This window comes from Calliphora vicina, chromosome 3 (assembly GCF_958450345.1).
Source record: "Calliphora vicina chromosome 3, idCalVici1.1, whole genome shotgun sequence".
Classification (NCBI taxonomy): domain Eukaryota; kingdom Metazoa; phylum Arthropoda; class Insecta; order Diptera; family Calliphoridae; genus Calliphora; species Calliphora vicina.
The window spans coordinates 21,468,210-21,491,390 of record NC_088782.1 but is presented as its reverse complement, the minus strand read 5'-3'; the positions used below and the strand labels follow the sequence as shown (position 1 = coordinate 21,491,390).

At 32.0% G+C, this 23,181-nt stretch overlaps 3 protein-coding genes across 3 annotated transcripts; 2 read left to right on the top strand and 1 right to left on the bottom strand.

Moving 5' to 3' along the window:
- The first annotated feature begins 1,640 nt into the window (after positions 1 to 1,640).
- LOC135954969 (alcohol dehydrogenase-like) lies at positions 1,641 to 2,693 on the top strand. Its single transcript, XM_065505231.1, has 4 exons — positions 1,641 to 1,751; positions 1,838 to 2,068; positions 2,174 to 2,347; positions 2,406 to 2,693. Exons 1-4 carry the CDS (start codon positions 1,659 to 1,661, stop codon positions 2,691 to 2,693), a joined length of 786 nt encoding a protein of 261 aa, XP_065361303.1. The 5' UTR covers positions 1,641 to 1,658.
- A 4,211-nt stretch (positions 2,694 to 6,904) lies between these two features.
- LOC135955336 (uncharacterized) lies at positions 6,905 to 15,089 on the top strand. Its single transcript, XM_065505689.1, has 4 exons — positions 6,905 to 7,382; positions 7,458 to 7,564; positions 7,643 to 8,106; positions 14,230 to 15,089. Exons 1-4 carry the CDS (start codon positions 6,905 to 6,907, stop codon positions 14,999 to 15,001), a joined length of 1,821 nt encoding a protein of 606 aa, XP_065361761.1. The 3' UTR covers positions 15,002 to 15,089.
- A 5,358-nt stretch (positions 15,090 to 20,447) lies between these two features.
- On the bottom strand, positions 20,448 to 21,230 carry LOC135955335 (uncharacterized). The gene has a single exon (XM_065505688.1). It carries the CDS (start codon positions 21,228 to 21,230, stop codon positions 20,451 to 20,453), a length of 780 nt encoding a protein of 259 aa, XP_065361760.1. The 3' UTR covers positions 20,448 to 20,450.
- Between the last annotated feature and the right edge of the window lie 1,951 nt (positions 21,231 to 23,181).

The window sequence follows — 23,181 nt, the reverse complement described above, 5'->3', positions numbered from 1 at the left end:
TGTGAAAATGAGTGAATTCACTTAATTGTGAATAAATTCGAAAATAATCCATCGATATTTATGATCAATATCTCATTTTATTCCTATTACTTGTGGCTTTGCGATAAAGTAATAAATCTGAACAATTTCTGAAGTTTTCGATTTTTCATGATTTTTTTAAAACAAAAATTGTTATTTTTACATAAAAAATCTATTTTTTTGCTTAAATTTTTTATTATAACTCCGAACTGAGCCGATTTGAACACAATATATATGTGAAAATTTGTAAATAGCATGGCGAAAATGTTTTGAAAAATTCAATCAATCGAAAGAAGAACAATTTTATATATATCAAACAAATATGCAAAATTTTGTGAAAATGAGCGAATTCACTTAATTGTGAATAAATTCGAAAAGAATCCATCCATATTTATGATCAATATCTCATTTTGTTCCTAGTATATGTGGCTTTGCGTTAAAGAAATAAATCTGAACAATTTCTGACGTTTTCGTTTTTTCATGATTTTTTTAAAACAAAAAAAATTGCTATTTTCACGTAAAAAATATATTTTTTGCTTCGATTTATTATTATAACTCCGAAACTACTGAACCGATTAAAACACAATATATGAACAGATTAAAGGATATGTAAAAAAATTCGGGTTAAAAAATATTTTTTTCCGATTTTGACCCATTGTATGTCCAACTTACTTTGGTCTTATATACGTCGTTGCAAAGGTCTTTGAAATATCTATCATTAGATATCCATATTGTCTATATTAATGACTTAGTAATCCAGATATAGGTCAAAAATAGGTCAAAAATCGAGGTTGTCCTAGTTTTTTCCTTATATCTCAGCCATTTGTGGACCGATTTTCTTTAAATAGCGACCGAGCCAGAAGAATTTCGGAGATATTGATGTATGAATCGTGTATGTAAGTTATTTGGGGGCTTCGGAAAGTTGATTTCAACACACAGACGGACATGGCTATATCGATTCCGCTATCTATAACGATCCAGAATATATATACTTTATAGGGTCGGAAATGAAAAATGTAGAAATTACAAACGAAATGACAAACTTATATATACCCTTCTCACGAAGGTGAAGGGTATAAAAACAATGATTATATAGATCTGTGGTAATTTACAGTCCGAACATCTCCTTCTTTGCTATATGGTTTCATCTCTAAGGTCTAGTTTTTTTACTTGTTAAATAAACCTGGTTTAGCATACCGCTAAGTTAAACACAAAACATAAAAACAATTGAAAAAACTCTCAAAAACTGTCCCAAACTATCTATAGCAGAAACTCTACATATTATAAACGAATAGAAATCTAACCAAGCTTTTTAAACCGCACAAATATTATCAAATTTCTTAAAAGCTTGAAAACCAGTATTTAAAAATCAAATACAAAGCAGCTAATAGCTGTTAAGTATTTAAGGAAAATACTAAAAACACACAAAATAAATAGAAAATGCAACCAAAAAAACGTTAGAATACCCATGCAAAAAAACAGTTTTAATATAAAAAAAAATCAAAATTATTGCAAAATTTTATTAAAACTACACTTGCTAGTCAAGCATTCAACTGTTAAGTACTAACTAATTCATTAAAATTGAACGAAAGTTTTTTTAAACCAAATAATTTAACCTCTCTATAACGAAAAGTACTAAAATGGATTTAAAGGGTAAAAATATTATTTACATTGGTGGTTTTGGTGGTATAGGGCAAAAATGCTTGGAAGCATTTTTAAAAAAGCAAGTCAAGGTAAAGTGTCTACAATAGTACATATTTATTGTGCAATATCAACTGACTACTAAAATTAATTCATTTTGGTGCGTGCATCTCTGCAGCATTTGGTGATCTGTGATCTTCACATAAATACGGACGTTTTAAAAACCCTCGAAAGCAGCTATACAGATTCATGTCTAACGTATATTCCCATCGATATAACAAAGCGTCAAAGTATTGTGGAGGCTTTCAAATTAGCCGCCACAAAACTAGACTCTACTATAGATGTTGTTGTTAATGGTTGCGGTTTAATGGATGATCGTTATATCGATCTTACCATTGATATTAATTTGGTAAGTTGTTGTTATTTAATATCTTACAATTTTCTGTGCCATATACATGTTTGTTGTTTTCGTTTGTGTGTTGTTCTGTTCTATTCGGTTTGGTTGGTGCTGCAGACTGGTGTCATACATAGCACTCTTATTGCATTGGATTACATGGACAAATCGAAAGGTGGTCGGGGTGGTTTGATAGTGAATATATCATCAGTGGCTGGCTTGGAACCAAGTGGCATGTTTGCCATATATTCAGCGGCTAAATGTGGTTTGACAGCATTTACCAGAGCTTTAGCTGTATGTTTAACCAAAACATAATAATTCAAAATATTTAATATTTATTTAAAATTTGCAGAATCCTTTGTACTTTGCCCATACTGGCGTTAGTTTGGTTACCATGTGTCCCGGCTTTACCGATACTGCATTATTATCTTCGATACGTGGCAAGGAAACTTTAACCGATTATGCTGGACCTATGGCCCAACGTTTTGCCTTTGTCAAGAAACAAAGTGCCGAAGTATGTGCGGTAAATATGATTGATATTTTGACCAAGGCCAAAAATGGCTCGGTATGGATGTTGGATTTGGGTAAAGTTAAAGAAATGGAGTTCACGGTTTTATGGAAACCAGCCATGAATGAATGAATGAATGAATCTTTTTTTAAATATAAATATGTACTATGTATCTAATTAAATCAATTTAGTTAAAAATTTAGGAGCTGAAAATGTTCATTGGAAAATATAGTTCAATAAAATATTACTACTTAACCCTTAAATGCATATTGTTGCCAATTGTCTACATTCCAGTTCCAATTAATTTTAGACGAGCATAAGCTTGATACTAATTCAGATTCTCATTCAGCAAAATCAAATGGAGTACGATAAGTCTCAGCTAAAGAAATTATAAACCAAATTAAAGCTATAGGAAATATAATAATAAAAATCAAATAAATATTTGATACTTTATAGCATATATATACATAAATTTTTTAAGAATCTTTCTCTGGAATTAGAATTCCATTGAAGAAGCTCCAGAATCTTAACATTATTGTTTATTTGTTATAACAAAAATTGTGGCCCTTTACAATGAAAACTTAACATAAAATTAGAACTATCAAAATAGGTCTGTAGTTAAATTAAACCACAAAATTATGACCTGTAGTTAATGCTAAATTTTAGTTAAGTTTTTATTTTATTAAATTCTATTCTCCATAAATATTATTAAGGGCCATTATTAAAACTTGCCTTTATGTTCGTAATAGTAAAAGGTAACTTAAAGCTACCTTTTTCTATTACTTAAAGTTACCCTTTACTATTACGAACTTAAAGCCAAGTTGTAATAATGGCCCTTAATAATATTTGGGAAACCCAATATTTCAAAACCGATTTGTATAGACAGTCTAATGAGAAAATGTATGAGCTTTATATTCCAATAGACATGGAATCCAAGATCTTTCAATTTCAGTTCAGAAAAGTTCGAATTGGAGTTTTTGAGTGATATGTTTAAATATTAATATTAAACCTTGGCATAAAAATAAAACTAAGCGATGCAAAATTTTAAGACAATTTTACAGTAACTATCCGTGAAGGATATCGAATGAAAGTAAAGGATTCGTTTATAGATTTTTTAAATTTTCATTAAAACCTGGATATTAACTTGTGATCAGTAACTTTTGATTACTGTTTCAATAATTGAAATTTAATTTAGATTTAGCTTAGATTTACCAAAAAAAAGCTTAAAAAATCTATTTTTGTATTAATTTGCATACTTTCTATAAAATTCAGTTGAAAATATTTCTGTTAAAAGATTCGTATTACTAATTTTTATACTCTTCACCTTCGTGAGAAAGGTATATACATATAAGTTTGTCATTCCGTTTGAAATTTCCACAATATAACTTTCCGACCCTATAAAGTATATATATTCTGGATCCTTATAGATAGCGAAGTCGATTAAGCCATGTCCGTCTGTCTGTCTGTTGAAATCAATTTTCTGCAGACCCCAGATATCTTCGGGATCCAAATCTTCAATAATTCTGTCAGGCATGCTTTCGAGAAGTTTCCTATTTAAAATCATCAAAATCGGTCCACAAATGGCTGAGATATGAAGAAAAAACCAGGACAATCTCGATTTTGGACCTATTTTTGACCTATATCTGGATTACTAAGACATTAATATGACAACATGGATATCTAATGATAGATATTTCAAAGACCTTTGCAACGACATATATAAGACCAAAGTAAGTTGGATATACAATGGGTCAAAATCGGAAAAATATTTTTTAACACGAATTTTTTTTTTATCAAAAAAATTTTAAAATTTAAAAAAAAACAAGTAAGAGTAAAAATTTAAAGTAAATGAGTAAAAATATTTTTCTTTTAAAATATCAATAATTTATATTCGTGAGTGATTTTCGGAAGTGGGCCTTATATGGGAGCTAGGACCAATTATGGACCGATCACCATAAAATTAGGTCGTGTGATTTATGTCTATATGAAAGTTATTTATGTTGAATTTTGTGTGTATTCCAACATTTTTAAGTGATTTAAGCACGTTAAAGTGATTTTCGGAAGCGGGTCTATATGGAAGCTATGACTAATTATGGACCGAACGTAACAAAATTTGGTGACATGAATTTTGTATATATAAAACTTATTTGGAGCGAAATTTGTGTAGACATATATAAATTAAACATTTATGACCGATAATCGACTCAGAAAGTGATTCTAAGTCGATCGGTATACTTTAAGGTGGGTGTTAGACCAATATTTTTGGGAGTTACACACATCTGCACAAACGCATAATACCCTCCCCACTATGGTGGTGTAGGGTATAAAAATTTAAAATTTAAAAAAAATATTTAAAATTTGTATTTTGAAGTACAATTTGGTGAAGGGTATATAAGATTCGGCACAGCCGAATATAGCTCTCTTACTTGTTTATACATATAAGTTTTTAATTCCGTTTGTAATTTTCACATTATTTATTAGCGACCTCATATACATACATATGAGGAGCCGCAGAACAAAAGGTACTTTTTAAAATTTTTTTACAAATTAATTTTTTGGTATTTTTATAATATTTGAGTTGAAATCTTCTAGGAAAAAAATTTCTCAACATTTTTAAATTTACAAAAAGTAACTTTTGTTCTGCGGCTCCTCATATACATACATATGTATATCGTTACAGATAGCGGAATCGATATAGCCACGTACGACTGTCTGCTGAAATCAACTTTCCGTAGACCCCAAATAACTCACATACATGATTCATACATCAATATATCCACTATAGTCCCGTTTCGATTGCTTTTAAAATCGAAAAAATCGGGCCACAAATGGCTGAAATATAAGCAAAAAACCAAGATTACCTCAATTTTCGACTTATTCTTTATTTATATCTCGATTACTAAGTCATTAATATAGACAACATCGATATCTAATGATATATATTTTAAAGACCTTTGCAACGACGTATATAATGCCATACTAATTCGGATATACAATGGATCAAAATCGGGACAAATATTTTTTAACCAGAGAAATTTTTTTCAAACTATTTTTTTTTACCCCAATTACCAAAAAATATTTTCAATAATTGTTTTAAAATATAATTCGGTGAAGGGTATAAAAGATTCGGCACAACCGAATATAGCTCTCGTACTTGTTATTTTGACATGTGTTTTCAAAAAAAACATTTTCTTGGGATTACATATTTATTATTTATGGCACAAATTTGAAGGAATTCCCGACAATTATTTCCCCGGAAATCACAATATTTTCCGGAATTCTCGATCTCGTTTCCTTCGTGGACGTACTATAAGGGCAATAATAGACGGGGTTTACTCCGAGAACTTCATATTGAGCTCTGGAGTCCCCCAGAGAGTCAATGACAGTAATTGTCAGAAATGTCAGATCACTTGGCTGACTCCAATTTATATATTTTACGTCATTTGACATGTATGTGCAAATATATGTCAATTGGTTACTTAATACATCCCATGTAATCACTTAAATGTCTCTATGTAATATAGAGTGTAGTCACTTTAAACGTTAATTGTGTACTTCACTTTTTTATGAGCAATTCGTACAAGCTTATTTTTCAGGATGGAGGTTTTATTATTAAGAAGATCTATTACACTGTGATCAGTGATTTCAATGATATTTATATTTTGAAATGGCGACCTATTTAAAACATTTGAAATGTGCAGTCAGTCTAATTATGAATGAAAAATTAAAAAACAAAAAAACAGATTCTTAAGCTCTACTATATGTAGTGATATCACAATAAAGTCTTTGTTTCTATTTTAAAATAAATTCATCTAAAAACAACATGAAATTTGATACAATTGAACAAATGATCACAAACTCAAAACACAAATAAATAAAAACAAAACAGAAATTACAAAATTTTATAGTTTTTTTGGAACTCTGTGACGAAAAGTTGCAAGATGACAACTAATACAACACATACTTGCCACACTTGCGCAGAGGCAATAGTATAGATTACTTTGCTCAGTTGCATTAGGGCGCCAAGTTTCGAGGTCAAAACAGAAGACTTTTAAATTAAAGATCTTTTTAGCAGTTTAAACTAAAATGTGCTGTCCACTGGCCACACTTCAAAGATTTTCATAAAGAAAATAACCAACCGTTGCAGAAAATATGCCCAGACTATAAATTGCAAGTGCAACGAAGAAACAGCATTAGAAGCATATCAAAGCTTCAACAAGATACTTACAACTTCTATTGTTCAAACCGTCTGCAAAGTGCGTGTGTGATTTATAATAGAAATAAAATAAAAATTATTTGAAAAGAAATAAAATAAAATAAATATTAACTAAAAACTATTCAAAATGAGAGTTATATTCTTGTGTGCCTTTGTGACATTGGCTGCCGCCTCCCGCAATCATCAGATTATAGTGTTGAAAAGTGAAAATCCTACTACTGAGTACAGAGAAGAGGATTCAAAAGGATTTTATTCGTACGGTTATAGTAGTGATGATTCTGCCAAAGCTGAATATAAAACTAGAGATGGTTCCTCCAAAGGATTTTACTCCTACATAGATACTGAGGGAAAATTGCAGACTGTGAAATATGAAGCTGGTCGCAGACAGGGTTTCACAGCTTCCGCCACCAACTTGCCTACACCACCCATGGATAATAATCGTGCTCCCGAACCAGTACAGGATACACCCGAAGTTGAAATGGCTAAGCAGGCTCATTTTGAGGCTTATCGTGAGGCGGCCATTAAAGCTGCCATGCAGCCAGACACTGGTGACAATGGCAGTGATGCTGAGGACGATGCTAATGAGGCAGCAAATGCCAGCCAAGGTTCTAGCGATTCAAATGGCATTAATGGCTCTTCGTCCTCCTCATCCGGCGAAAATAATTTGAGTGCTGAGCAAGCGGCCCAGCAGGAATCTGATTTACAACAAAATACCCGTGAATTGCTAATGAATCGTCAAAACTCTCGTGAACAGTTATTGCAACTTTTGCGAGAACAACAACAACTGGCCTCCCAGGAAAGTCACAGCAGCGAACTAATTGCTCAACATCAGCAGCAGCAACAACAACAGCTACTACAACTTCAGCAACAACAACAGCAGCAGCAACAACAACTGATCAGCCAACATCCACAACTTATGACAACCTATGTCTTAAATGCCGAAGCACGCGTTGAGCAACCTACACTTTCCGAACTGAAAACCATTTATCGTTTGGATAGTTCCGACTCTAAGGTGGAATTGAAACTTGGCGGTTTAGATTTGGATAACAGTCAACAAAGATCCTTGGATTTACTGCAACAAACTGCCCATGTGCCACAACTGTCGGCTGAAGAGAGTTTAGGTTTGGGATCCTTTGAATCCATACGTGTTCCCTCCAACTCCTACTACACAGTCACCAATCCCGATACCCATTATACCGTTGAAACACCCACTGTGTTGACCACTTTGCCACGCCTAGTCTCCATTAGTTTGGGCAATCATCGCTTGCCCATCTCCTTGAGCACAGCCTTCTCTTCACAACGCCTGGGCGGCAAATCATCAACCCATTAAGAATAGTTTTTTGTGTCTAATTTTTGTTAATACGATTGATTGAAATTGTTATGTATTTAATGAAACAAAAACAAAGAAATGGCAAAATATTAATATAAATATGTATGTTGTAAACCAAATGTAGATAAATTTTAGAAGGATAATAAAAAAGCAATGACATTAAATCGTTAAATCTCTTATTTTGTAAATATTTTGCATGGAAATCAGTTGGCTGTCAGTCAACTGTCAACATTTAATTTAAATTCGGTCTTATCCGCTCTGTTTCCACTTAACTGCGCAATCCATTTCCGGTACATGTTAAGAATTGAAATGTAATTAAAGTTTTACTCAAACATGACTGGTTTTAATATGTTTTAAGAGTGTTGAAAGTTTAAGGATTTGTCTAAAGTCAAAATAAAAAGATTCAGATTTTTGTTTTCTTGATACACCCTTTAATTAACGGTCATCATAATGCGATTAATCAATCATAAACACTGTCGCTTCTATTTAGGAATTTATCATGACGCCAAGAGATGCGAAACTTAAACGACAATTGAGATTGGCAAGGTAAAGGACAAAACATTAACATCTTCACACAGAGCTAAAGCGACGGAATGAAAGGAACGACGGATGAACCAATGGACACATACAACATACAATAAGACATGATAACAAATTACAATGTTGTAACGATGAAACAGCAGCAACGACAGTTTAACGATACAATAAACAAAACGTGTGGATAACTGACCAATAAACAAAACAACTCACGTGCTGCACCGCATGATGTCGGTGCAATGTTGTTCATGATAATGATGATCCTCTGCATGTAGCAGAGGGTAGAGTAGAGGAAACGGACAAAACAAAACGAAAATACCTAAGGAAGTACCGCAATGTTTAAAAATATATTTCGGTTTTTTTTTTGGAATAAATTCGCGCACACACGAACAAGGAATTAAAAATAAAAAACTGTAAATTGTAAGTGCAACATAATACAAGCACACACTAGCAGTGGCATGTAGCAGTAAGTAGCCACGACATAGTACTCGTAAAAACTAAACTAAGAAGCATTTATATGGGTTATTCCATGCCAAAGGGTTTTTGTGAAAAATGGATTTTGAATATTTAGAAGTTTTTTTCATTTGATAATTTATTTTTATTTGACAATTCTTCATGGAAAGACTCACACCGCACCAACATGTTGCAACATCTCCAAAATATTCAGATGTATTACAAAAATCAGTCTTCTGTGGAAAATATTTTTCGTGAACTTCGATTGTGTGATTTCACACCTCTGTATTTTTTCATTGAGGTTAGGATATGTAAAAGCCTTCTTCGGAAAGCCAGCTACGATTTAAGACTTGGAAACCAACATTAATTGCGTGATTCGCGGGATACCGGTAGCAATGCTGGAAAGAGTGATCGAAAATTGGACCTTGAACCTTGAATTGGACGATGAACCACCAGTAGTCGGGATTAACATTTGAATGAAAAAGTAAGAAATTGTTCTTTCGGTTCATAATAAAGATTCCGACATCCAATTCTCTTTTATGTTTTAATTAAAAAAGGAATCACCTTTAATGTGATTCCGTTTTTCCAATATATTCAATTGTGAAACTTTTAGGTTAAGTTAGGTTAAATAAGTCTTCGGCGATCCTTAAAGGATCAAAGTAACCGCACAATTTGTATCGATCTAGCTTAAACGGTTTTTATGAAACCAACTATTTTAATCTTTTAAAATGAGAGACAGAGCTCTGACACCACCTAGATTTAGAACTGAGCGCATGTCGCAATGTATAAATCTAGGTTCCAGTAGAGCTAAGAAGTCGACTTATTTTGCTGCTCCTCAAAGGGTCAAAGTAACCGCACAATTTTTCTGGATGTGAAACCCTAGGGTAAACGGTTATTATGAAACCAACCATATAAATCTTTTAAAATGAGTGACACAACTCTGACACCACCCTGATCTAGAATCTAATAGGCGCATTTTCATTCTGGACCGAGGATTATCATATTCATTTTCCATAGATTTTTTATAGGGAAAATTCTTGCTTTATCCAACAATACACAATGCATCCTAGACCCTTTTTCCTGAGGAACTTCGAGTTTTCAATACAGCCCAGTATGAAATCTGATGATGGTCCCTCCCTTGGTTTAATAGGACGGATGGGTCCAAAAAAGGGGATAAAGTGGGTGAAGGTGTCTACATTCCTGAATTTGGGATAAGACTGTTCTTTAGCCTACCAAATGGTTGTAGTATTCTTCAGGCCAAGGTACGTGGACACAGGAATAACGAAGGTAATTGAATTGCTGATAACTTGGCGGGAATAGGAGTCTCGATGTCGGAAGATGAAATAGACTTCCTATGTGGCATTCCGCTATCGAAGTGTAATCAGCGGATAAATAATGCATGTTATGAACTTGCCCAAACAAGCTGGGGTAATGAGTCAACTTGTGTTACTACAAGGATGATGCGTTGGATTGTCAACGCACGTCGTATCTACTTGGTTTACAACCAAGGCATTGTACTTTCAGTACTCATGCTGAAAGACCTGTGCTGTCTCACCAGAAGTGGTGGGAGAGCAGGAGTTATCAAAATGAGGAGGAGGAAGAGACCATCTTACACTTCTTTTGTTATTTTCCGGCCCTGGGTGATCTGAGTGCCAGGTTTTTAGGCGAACAATCCTTTAGCAATTATCTGGGAAGGAATTAAGATACATAGACGTCTTTATTAGGAAATGCAGATTATTAATAAGACTGAGCATTCAAATGGCACCTCATTGTGGCCCCGTATCTGTCGCATCAGTGATGTTAACCGTACGGTAATTACCGTATTGTACGGTAATTTAGTCCTCCGTACGGTAGGCAGGTAATTTCTACATTTGTACGGTAATTTTAAAAAGTTTAAATTTTTAAGAATTATATCGCAAAAGTTATATTTCCATAATGTGTCTACATATGATATACATATTTTGAGGATGATGATAACCAACTACCTACCGCAAGTCTTTCAAGTATGGATACAAATACAAACAAATTAGTATTAAAAACTGATTGCAAACATTTTTTTGAATCAAATCAAATGCAATCATTAAAAACATTGACGTAATAAATCCCCAATTGTTCGATACCAATATTTCTGTAATATTAAAATATCCTTTAGTTTTCCATTTCCCAGAAAATGTGCAAATGGATGAATTTAATGAAATTGATAAGGAATTTAGCTTATAAGGCAAATAAAATATGTTGATAAAAATGGCATTCTGCTGTTTTACAAACTTGGTCCTATATTCAAAACCCTCTATCTTTGCTATTCATGAAAATTAGTTTTTGATGGTAAAATGTTCAGTAAAACAGCCCTCATCTATGATGTGAATTTCTTACAAGCATATTGTTTTTTGCTATTTTATTTGCATTTTTGTTATTTCTCTATGTTATACAATTAATTTTTTCCGAATGCAAAAGTCTCTATCTTTTCAAATAATTAATTTTCAAATATTTTTTTTGGAATAATTTCTTCTTGCAATTCATGTGTTCTTACTAATTTTTGAACGCTGAACATGAATTTTACATTTTTCAATCATTTAAAAAAATGAATTACCATGGAAATATTTTACCTTTTTTGTTTTTGGAAAATATAATTTCCATGGCATAACAATGGTTGAAGTTGGAGTTTGCTTAAAAAGTGTCTACTTTTAAAGTGTTTTTTATCTTATGTTGTATTATTAGCCGTTATCTAAATAAATCACGTTATAAACTAACAGATGGCATAAATGAAATCAAAATAATTTAATTCTATTAAAATGCAAAATCCTCTATCTTATCATTTTTATACATACACATTCTTTTGAGAAGAAAATATAAATAATGCAAAATTTTAAAAACTAATTATATGTGAGATTCAGTAGTTGCTTTAAAATAATTGTAGCATACCGAATTTTAATAACTCAAGTAATACGCGAAAAAACATTTTTGGCTTTCCTGCAAAGTTGTGTTTTTTAAGATAGAGAGTTTTGAATATAGGCATTCGATATATTGAATTATAAAAATAAACCTGTTTCAATAAGAAAATATTATTATTTTTGTACAAAACATTGCATACGGTAATTTTACTTAAAAAACGGTAATTTTTTTAGGGCTGTACGGTAATCGAAATTAAAATGTTAACATCACTGTGTCGCATGATAGTATGCGCTCTTTGAATTCTTCTCTCCTCTAACTACTCAAACTGCTATCTATAATTTCTCTTGTTAACTCTACTCTCACTCTTTTACTTCTCTATCTCTTCTCTCCTTTATTTTCTCTTCCTCAGGTAACACAAAGTGAGAAATCAATGGACCCACGTGAGCTACCCGTGAACCTAACCATACGCATCTAGAAAATACTTCCCAACTTGGGTCCATTCAAAACAAGACGTAAACAGCAGGATATCTATATATAAAAAAAATGAAATGGTCCATGTATGTAATGACATCACGTGAGAACGGCTGGAGCGATTTGGCTGATTTTTTTATTCGATTCCAAATTTTCAGGAGATGGTTTGTAAAGAAAAACAACTAACAAAGTATGGTCGGTCAAGCCCGACCATATAATACCCTACACTATGTAAAAGAGCAAAAACATTTTTCTTTTAAAATATCAATAATTTATATTTTTGTGTGATTTTAGGAGGTGGGCCTTATATGGGAGCTATGACCAATTATGGACTGATCACCATGCAATTGGGTCGTGTGATTTATGTCTATATGATAGTTAACTATGTTGAATTTTGTGTGTATACCAACATTTTTAAGCGATTTATGAACGTTAAAGTGATTTTCGGAAGCGGGTCTATATGGAAGCTATGACTAATTATGGACCGATCTTAACATATTTTTTTGACATGAATTTTGTATATATAAAACTTATTTGGCGCGGAATTTGTGGTGATACATACATATATAAATTAAACATTTATGACCGATAAAGTCCAATTTCGGAAGAACATTTGTATGGGGGATAGGTGAAATAATGGACCGATTTCAATAGGCTTGGTCCTTGAGCCGAAAAAATAACATGTACCAAATTGAATCGAAATATCTTCAAAATTGCGACCTGTACTCTGCGCACAAGGTTTACATGGACAGCCAGCCACCCAGCTAGACGGACGGACGGACATCGTTTAATCGACTCAGAAAGTGATTCTAAGTTGATCGGTATACTTTAAGGTGGATGTTAGACTAATATTTTTGGGCGTTACAAACATCTGTACAAACGCATTATACCCTCCCCACTATCGGGTAATACTCGGAAATTTTTTTTTGAGTCCAGTCAACTGTTATAAGAAAGCCCCCCTAAAATATGCAGTACAAATTTAGATATTTTATTTGCAAATAAATAAGAACAGGCAAGTGTGTATGTGGGTTGGAGAAACGTGAAGAACTAACATAGTAAATAGCTACCGCCCCGGTCAACTAGTTTATAATACGTCCGTTGTCTACAAGTTGAACCAACCAGATTCTCTGTTGAAGGAGTAGATTCGCCTAAGATTCATCCTTGATAGCTCATCCAAGCATGATAGGAATGGGATTCCAAGTATTTTTTAATTAAAAAATGTTTCACATGGAATTACCCATATGAAATCAAAGCTACCTATACGTACATATGTAAGTAATAATATTTCCAATAAGGAAATATCATCATGAGCATTTATAAGCATAAGAGTGGAGACATTCGACCAATGCAGAGTTGTATATGTAATTTGGAGTAAAAGTAAACTGGATGACCTTCCTTGAAATATGTTTTGAACTTTTATAGTACACATAAGCATGCAATGATATCGTGTGGTGGTGGTACTCATATGACCATTCCGTATGATTTTTGGTAACTATTTTTTGTTATTCTTGTGTCACATTAAAGTTCAATCAGAGAAAAAGAAAAAAAACTACTATATGTTCTTCAAGTCCTGCTTGTAATGTTGTGTTTTCCTATAAAAGGAAGAACAATTGTGTAATCAAAACACAAACCAATTCCACAGTTCTCAAGAGCGAGTACTAGTCTAAACATAAAACTGTTAAAAGAACTAGCAGCGCTAATCAAAACTAAAAACAAAGCAATTCAATTCAAATCAATTAAAATAAAATGAAATTCTTAATTTTGATCAGTTACTTAATTGCCGGCATTTTGGCTGATTCGTATTTGTATCCAGTGCCATTACAACAATTGCAAACTCCCTTACTGGTGGTAAAAACACAACAGCAGCCAGGATTACAGTCTCAACAGCAACAACAACGTCAGCAGATTCAACAATATTTCAGCCAAGATAGTTTGGGTCAATATTCTTATGGTTATAGTGAACCATTGTCGACCAAGCAAGAAATTCGTACTCTGGACGGTGTAACTAGTGGTTCCTATTCTTACATCGATGCTAATGATCTATTACAAACTGTTGATTATACTGCTGATGACAAGGGTTTCCATGTGGTCGCCACCAATTTGCCAAAAGATACTCAAGAGGCACCCAAACCTGTACAGGAAACTGCTGAAGTCGCTGCTGCCCGGGAACAGCATTTAGCTGCTCACAAAGCCATACTTGAGGGTAATCTTTCGGCTTCTTTTATACTCCCGAAACCTGTAGAGGATACCACAGAAGTTGCTCAGGCTAAAAAAGAATTCTTTGCCCTTTATTCTGCTGAGCAGGAAAAACAAAAATTATTACAAAAAGCGGCTCTATTGAGAAATAAAGAGATTATCGTGTCTAATCCTGTTAATGCTGTACAGCCTACATTGACGGTATTTAAGTCGAAACCAGCTGTTGTTGCTCACAATTTCCCCAGTTCCAAAATCTATTTTCCAACCCGTGTTGGCGGTTTCACGTATGGCTATCAAATTGGTGGTGCTATTAAACCTACACGTTATTATTTGCCCCTGGCTTAAAGTTCTTCAAAAAAAAAACATTTTTAACTGAGTTGACTATTTGTATATTATGGATATAAAAAATAAATGTTATTAAACTTGAATTCTATTTTAAATTGTTTTTATATTTTTGTACAAACAAAATATTTAAAAAAAATGCAAAATTTAAAAAAACTTTGGAAAATTGATTTTCTGAAGTGGGCTTAAATAGGGATACACACACGCAGAGAAAAAATATAGTTGGGCATGGTTACTGTAACCATTTAAATAGTGTTACAAGATTTATAACCATATTATAGTCACAGTAACCATTTACATGATTGTGGTAACCATAATATGGTTAATTTACGATTCACATGATTGTATCTACCATATATATGGTTACAGCAAACAAATATATGTTTGTTGCAACCATATTTATGATGAATAATTTTATCATAATATGTTGTTCTCAGATTATGATAAACCTTAAGCCGAGAGCACCATAATATGATAAGTCCTTCATCATATGAATGGTTGTCACAAACATATATTTGTTTGCTGTAACCATATATATGGTTTATACAATCATGTGAATCGTAAATTAACCATATTATGGTTACCACAATCATGTAAATGGTTACTGTGACTATAATATAGTTAAAAAACTTGTAACAATATTGAAATGGTTACAGTAACCATGCCCAACTATATTTTTTCTCTGCGTGCAGTTGTTTATAAACTTTTTTTTGGAAATAATTCGGTTTCTCGGGAACTATTGGCAATATTGTTACAAAATTTGACATGGTTGGAGCTGAGGTGTTTTTGAGTTGATATACAGTTGTTCACCTTCCTAGGCGTAATTGGACCAGTGTGTGTGACCTCAAAGGTGGTCTCCTCTAATTTCACATTTTTTAAAAAAATCGCCAAAAATATTTAAGATCCGAATAAACTGAAATTCTAAATATAAATAGTCCTTGAGAAGATCTACAGTTGAAGAGAAATTTAGGTTTATTTATTATTTTTTTTAATTTTGCTCGATCTTTTTTCTTGGTTTTTTATATATAGCGGGCCTACGGAGGGTCGAAAATTCTAAATAAAATAAAAAAAACTTGGTCACTATAAAAAGTATTATTTACGTATTTTCCCCATTTGTAGAACAAATTTTCTACGGGACTATAAACTATTTTTATATGATCCTGAAAGAAAACTTAATGCAAAAGCGTGTAAAGTGAGCCAAAGCTCACTTAGCCGACATAGTAACCCCAGAACTATCCAAACTTGGCCAATATTTTAAAAAAAAAAAATTGTTTCTCAGATTTTCTCCGGTTTAGGTATTTTGGTATTTGAAAATTAAAAGTGGCAAAAGTTGTAATGCCATTGATTTAAGGACATTTGGATATACATTAGTTCGAAATTGTGTTATGAGATCTTTAACCGTTACAATTTTACATTAATTAAAATTTTATATTTTTCTTCATGGAAAATCACAATATTATAATTTTTTTATTTTTTATTATAACGTCCGAAAAATTTATAAAATTATTTAATTTTACTAAAATATCAATCTTCAAGTCCTAATATTTTCACCAATCTTCTTCTATATAAATAAAAATCAAATGTCGTTTGTTGGTAATTGCATCGGTTGAGAACTGCCAGACCGATTTAGACCAATTTTTTTTTTAAATGTTGGCCATAGTTCAACTCTTACGGAATGAAAAATTGACTACGTCTACTTTTACGCCCACTTTTTTTCGATTTATCCAAAATCGGAAAATGACTGCACCGATTTGGCTAATTTTTTGTTTAAATGTAATCCAATTTAAGTTTTTACACCCCTTTTTTTTGATATATACAAAATCGCAGGACGCCTTGGCTAAGGACCGATTTGGTAGGGTATTCGAATTATTCGATTTTTCTCTTGTTCGAATAAAACGAATAATTCGAATAAAAGATTTTAACTTGTTCGAATAATTCGATCACACGTTTAAAATTAATCGAATTATTCGAATAATTTTATTTTATTTAATAAGTAATGAATGAAGTTCTGATGCCGGTTTTTTAATATTTTATTGTTAAAGAAAAACAAAAAATAACGTTAAAGTTAACAATTAAAGTATTGATAATGTAAAAACATTCGAAAAAACAAAGTCCATCATTAAATTTTCAAAATAAATATTCTGATCAGATTAACTTCCGAACAATCTACAAAACAATTGCCTAGCAAACCCTTTAGTTTCCGTTTTGGAGCTATGCTATAAAAAAATTGAGCTAGTTGGACATGATCCTGAATTCAAATTTAATATAAACGTATTAAGAACTTTTTTATGTCGTTCATTAATTCGGATTTTAAATTGAGTAACTAATTCTTTAGTAAATTAATTATTCACTATTTCTAAATTATTTATAACAAATTGTATTATACATCAAGCTCTATCAACGTTACCGAATCTTTGCTTAATAAAGTGGTCTTAGGGAATTACACAATAAAGGGAATCTGTCCAAAGTTTGATATCATTGTCAGTGCACGTGGCTAATTTGAAGTCAGGCAGTGCATGATTGATGCATTTACAAATACGCAAAAAGTTTATCACCATGTTAGACAAAGATGTTCAACGATGTTCAAAATCATGTATAATACGAACTCCATGCTTTTCTTGCAACAAAACAATATTGCAATATTTGTGTTTATCATTTGATTTATTAAATATTTTGCAACTCTTATGTACGCGGTTAATAACATCACTTATATATGTATATATATTTTAAGATCATGGCCTTCATCTATTTCTATGCAATCATTATAACTGTCATCTCAATATCACTTTCGACGACCGTTTCAAAATCACATTCTCTATCACATTCAACTCCACTTTTATCTAAGTTAATATTTTGATTACTAATTGCGATTCATCTAATTTTCGTCAGCTAAATAACAAATATTTTATTCCGTACCTTTTATTTTCATTGTTTCAAGTCCTAAGTTAAAAATTTTTAAAGATTTGTTTTTAGAATTGTAGCTTCTTGTAGTAATATTTATATATTTATAGAAGGAGCTATAGGAACACTCATCTACAGTGATCGAAAGTCCCTTTGTCTTTAGTTATTTGTCGAATTTCAGAAACAATACTATTTTTGTGAGTCATTGTTACTATTTAAATTTGAAATTATGAAAAATTTTAAGCAATTTAATAAATTTAAATATATATGAACATTTATTCGTTTTATTCGATTATTCTAAATAAAATTGTTCGAATTATTCGTTATTCGAAAATGGCCATTTTTAAATTTTTCGAATAATTATTCGTATGAAATTATTCGATTAATCGAACGATCATTAGTCGAATGAATACCCTAATAGAAACTCAAAATATCTAAATTCGCTAATAACTTGGCCAATAATCGTTTAATCCAGAAAAGGAGCTCGATCTGTGATCACTCATATTTTTGAACAAAAATCGATTTTTTATATAAAAATTGAAAATATCTAAAATCCTTAGTAACTTGGCCAATAAGCGTTTAATCAAGAAAAGGAGCTCGATCTGTGATCACTCATATTTCTGAACAAAAATCGATTTTTTTGTATAAAAACTCAAAATATCTAAATTCGCTAATAACTTGGCCAATAAGCGTTTAATCAGGAAAAGGAGCTCGATCTGTGATCACTCATATTTTTGAACAAAAATCGTTTTTTATATAAAAACTCAAAATATCTAAATTCGCTAATAACTTGGCCAATAAGCGTTTAATCGAGAAAAGGAGCTCGATCTGTGATCACTCATATTTCTGAACAAAAATCGATTTTTTTGTATAAAAACTCAAAATATCTAAATTCGCTAATAACTTGGCCAATAAGCGTTTAATCAAGAAAAGAAGCTCGATCTGTGATCACTTATATTTCTGACATAAACTCGATTTTTAATATAAAATCTCAAAATATCTAAATTCGCTAATAACATGGCCAATAAGCGTTTAATCAAGAAAAGGAGCTAGATCTGTGATCAAAATATCTAAATTCGCTAATAACTTGGCCAATAAGCATTTAATCAAGAAAATAAGCTCGATCTGTGATCACTGATATTTCAGACCAAAATTCTATTATTTATATAAAAACTCAGTAACGCTTCTATGTATTTTTCTATGTCCTAAGATTCATTGTACATATTTTAAAATCAAATGTAAATCAAACATAACCCAAACCTATATGAATAAAAATTAACTTTCAATAATACGTTTTTTTTCTTTTTAACTATTTTTACCCATTTCAAACCGCTTCTCACAAATCGAACACAAGCATTTTTTTTAATTGGGACAGGACAACGTCTGTCGGGTCAGCTAGAATGAAATAAAAATGTTTATTATAAAACCCCTCTATTAAAAAAGAATTTTAAGCCTAGTAGCACACGTATTTTAATATAATTTATATTGAAAATTATTGAATTAATATGACGCGTTCTTATTTTTAAGTTGCAGCTTTTCCCTGAGTGTAAGGGGTCAATTATGGGCCGATCCTCAAAAAAGTTGGTAGAAAGATTTAGTTCATATTTATTTAAAAAATTAAACAAATGATTTTAGAAACTTTTTTTTCTCCTCTGTGATATTTAAACAAGTAAGAGAGCTATATTCGGCTGTGCCGAATCTTATATACCCTTCACAAAATATACTTCAAAATAAAATTTTTAAATATTTTTAGGTAAACAAAATTTATTTCTTTTTTTTTTCTTTTTTTGGAAAAAAATTTTTGTTTTTCGAATTGTATTTTTATTTTTTAATTTTTTTAGATTTAAAAATATTTTATTTGTTTTTTCAATATTTTTTTTTTAATATTTAGCGAAAAAAACATTTTGTGAAAAAAAAAATCGGGTTAAAATTTTTTTTCCGATTTTGACCCATTGTAGGTCCAACTTACTATGGTTTTTTATACGTCATTGGTCTTTGAAATATCTATCATTAGATATCCATATTGTCTATATTAATGACTTAGTAATCCAGATATAGGTCAAAAATCTCAGCCATTTGTTGACCGATTTTGCTGATTTTAAATAGGATACTTCTCGAAAGCATGTCTGACATAATTATTGAAGATTTGGATCCCGAAGATATCTGGGGTCTTCAGAAAATTGATTTCAACAGACAGACGGACAGACATACAGACAGACGGACATGGCTTAATCGACTCCGCTATCTATAAGGATCCAGAATATATACTTTCTATTCTCACGAAGGTGAATGGTATAAAAAAGGACTTATCACATTTTCACACTTAGGTTCTGATTCAAAAACAACAGACAACAATTTGCAAATTTTTATATGGGAAACACACAAAATTTATTTATAAACTAACGATGTTCAAACAAAAATTTTTAAATAATTTTTCGGTCGTGTTTATGAATCAGTTCGGTAGCAAACTATATAATGAATACACTCAATGTTATATTATTTTTTTTTATTTATTTCTCTCACATTAAATTTAGTTTTCGAATTTTTTGAATTAATAATAAAATCCATTAGAGTAAAAATGTTTGGTTAGCGGATAACCATAAGTGTATAACTTGGGCACTAGGGTTTTCGCAACCGGTACACTGGCTACAGCTAGCGGTGAAGTGACCACAACATTATGAGGCTTTTCATTTAGGTAAACAGCATTGGCCGGGGAAAGGGCCAACTTAAAGGAATCCGCCACGGGCTGAGACAATTCCACAGAGCGAACATTGGCTGGAGCTGTAAGAGATTTTGAGTGAGCGGCTGCAGACTCTGCCAAGCGCAACCCGCTCGACGTATAAATTGTCTCACCAAACGAACCAGTTGAGGTATTTGATTCAGTATCGGTATCTGAGGAAACGAGGGAATTTGTGGTATCGGCAGCTGGGGAAATTGTATTGGAAACTGACGGCTCTGCTGTAAAACGAAATGTTTCCTGTTTCACAGGTTTGGGTAAATTGGTGGCGGCCACATGAAAACCACTATCGTCAGCTGTATAGTCTACAGTTTGCAGAATATCATTTGCATCGCGATAGGAATAGGAGCCACGGGTAACACCATCCAACGAACGCACCTCTTGTTTGGTAGACAAAGGATCACTGTAGCCATATGCATATTGACCTAATTCATCCTGAGTGTGATACTGATGCTGTACGGGTGTTATAATGGATGAAGTTTGGCTGCCGTATACAAAGGGATAAGAACGCAAGCCTCCTGGTGCCACCAAATAGGATAAGCTGGCAGCTTGGGTAACACCAACGACGGCCAAGAACGCTAAACAAATTTTCATTTTGTCAATTGTGTTTAGATGTTGTAGGTATTTAAGGTTTGTTTTCTGTTCACTTAGTAGAAGCGCTGCTAGATTAAATTCACGTTAACTAGTACTCGCCTGAAATAGTTATGATACAGTTGGCTAGAATTCTTAATCCTTTTATACTTGTTCTTGATTGCTGGTGATCTCTGCCAGCTTTTCAACACATTTTTTGCATTGCTTTTATTGTGTGTATTGTTCCTTCGCACAATTCTTTAGATTTTCTTTTCCAGACCTTGCAACACCATTCTTGTGATGTGCTGTCGCATGAAAAAGAAGTTGATTGCATATTCTTATATTCACTACGAATAGTTAGTAGTGCAACATATTGGAATAATCATTATGTTGGTTGGTTGGCTGGTTGTCTCGCTGGCATGTTGCAGTTGATCATACTTTTTATTTTATTTATTCGCTCTCTTTTTATTCTGTACTAAGTGTAAGACTCTGTCTGTAACTTAATTGATTTTTCAAAGTCATTATTCATGTTGTGTTATAGTAACCTTTGTTTGTTTGCTGTTCCAATCTTTTTTTGTTATTTGTGCAACATGAATACATTTGTATATTCCTTGGATGATTTGAAGTCATATTTTAATTCAACATTTGCTGCCTGCCAACAACGTTATCTTGGTAAAGACGGGGTATTTCAATTTATCACCCAATAAGGTATATTTGATTTCTTTGATGCTGTTGTTGATTTTCCTTATTATAAAGTACTTGACGATTTGGTGATTGATTTGTGAAATTATATGAATTGAAATAAGTTTGATGAATGCATCAGCAGAATATATTTTATTATCAATTCCAATAGACTGGTTGCAGTTGAAAATATTGATTAACAAAAAGATTTTAAGTCACAGTATTATATTAAATCGTCAAAGACCTATGTGTAATTGTACCCTTCACTTTCGTGAGAAGGGTATATAAGTATAAGTTTGTCATTCCGTTTGTAATTTCCACAATATAATTTTCCGGCCCTATAAAGCATATATATTCTGGATCCTTATAGATAGCGGAGTCGATTAAGCCATGTCCATCTGACTGTCTGTCTGTCCGTCTGTTGAAATTAATTTTCTGAAGACCCCAGATATCTTCGGGATCCAAATCTTCAATAATTCTGTCAGACATGCTTTCGAAAAGTTTCCTATTTAAAATCAGCAAAATCTGTCCACAAATGGCTGAGAAAAAACCTGGATATCCTCGAATTTTGACCTATATCTGGATTACTAAGTCATTAATATAGACAATATGGATAACAATGGGTCAAAATCGGAAAAAATATTTTTTTAAAAAAAAAATTTAAATAACAATTCGAAATTTTTTTTTTAAAAAGTAAAAGGTAAATAACTTTGGGAAAAAAAATAAATTTTGTTTACCTAAAAATATTTAAAATTTGTATTTTGAAGTATAATTTGGTGAAGGGTATATAAGATTCGGTGCAACCGAATATAGCTCTCTTACTTGTTTTTAGAAAAAAAAATTTATTAGACCATTCCAAATCTGTTCCTTCAGAATAGGTTCCTAAGCGGTAAAATTTTCCCGGGAATTCCAGGGAATATTGTTTTGGAAATTTTCGGGAAAAATTTCATATTTCCATATTTGTTGCTGATTGAATTAATGGAATAATTCGTACAAAGTTTAAATACTTTAACGATCATTAATAGATCTTTAGATATTCGAAATTAAGGATTTACATTGTATAGAATGTAGCACCCCCACTAAAACAATACCGATAATTTTCAGCCAAACTATATACAATAATAAGTGAGATATTCGGGCAAAATTTTAAGACTTTTACAACTATAGTTCTCCAGATATTCGAAAATAACTTATTTAAATTGTGTGGGAGGATACACACTTCCTGTTCCGATCCGTTCCATTTTTGTTTAAACTTCATGCTCTGATACGAACTATTTTTTCTTGACTGTCACAA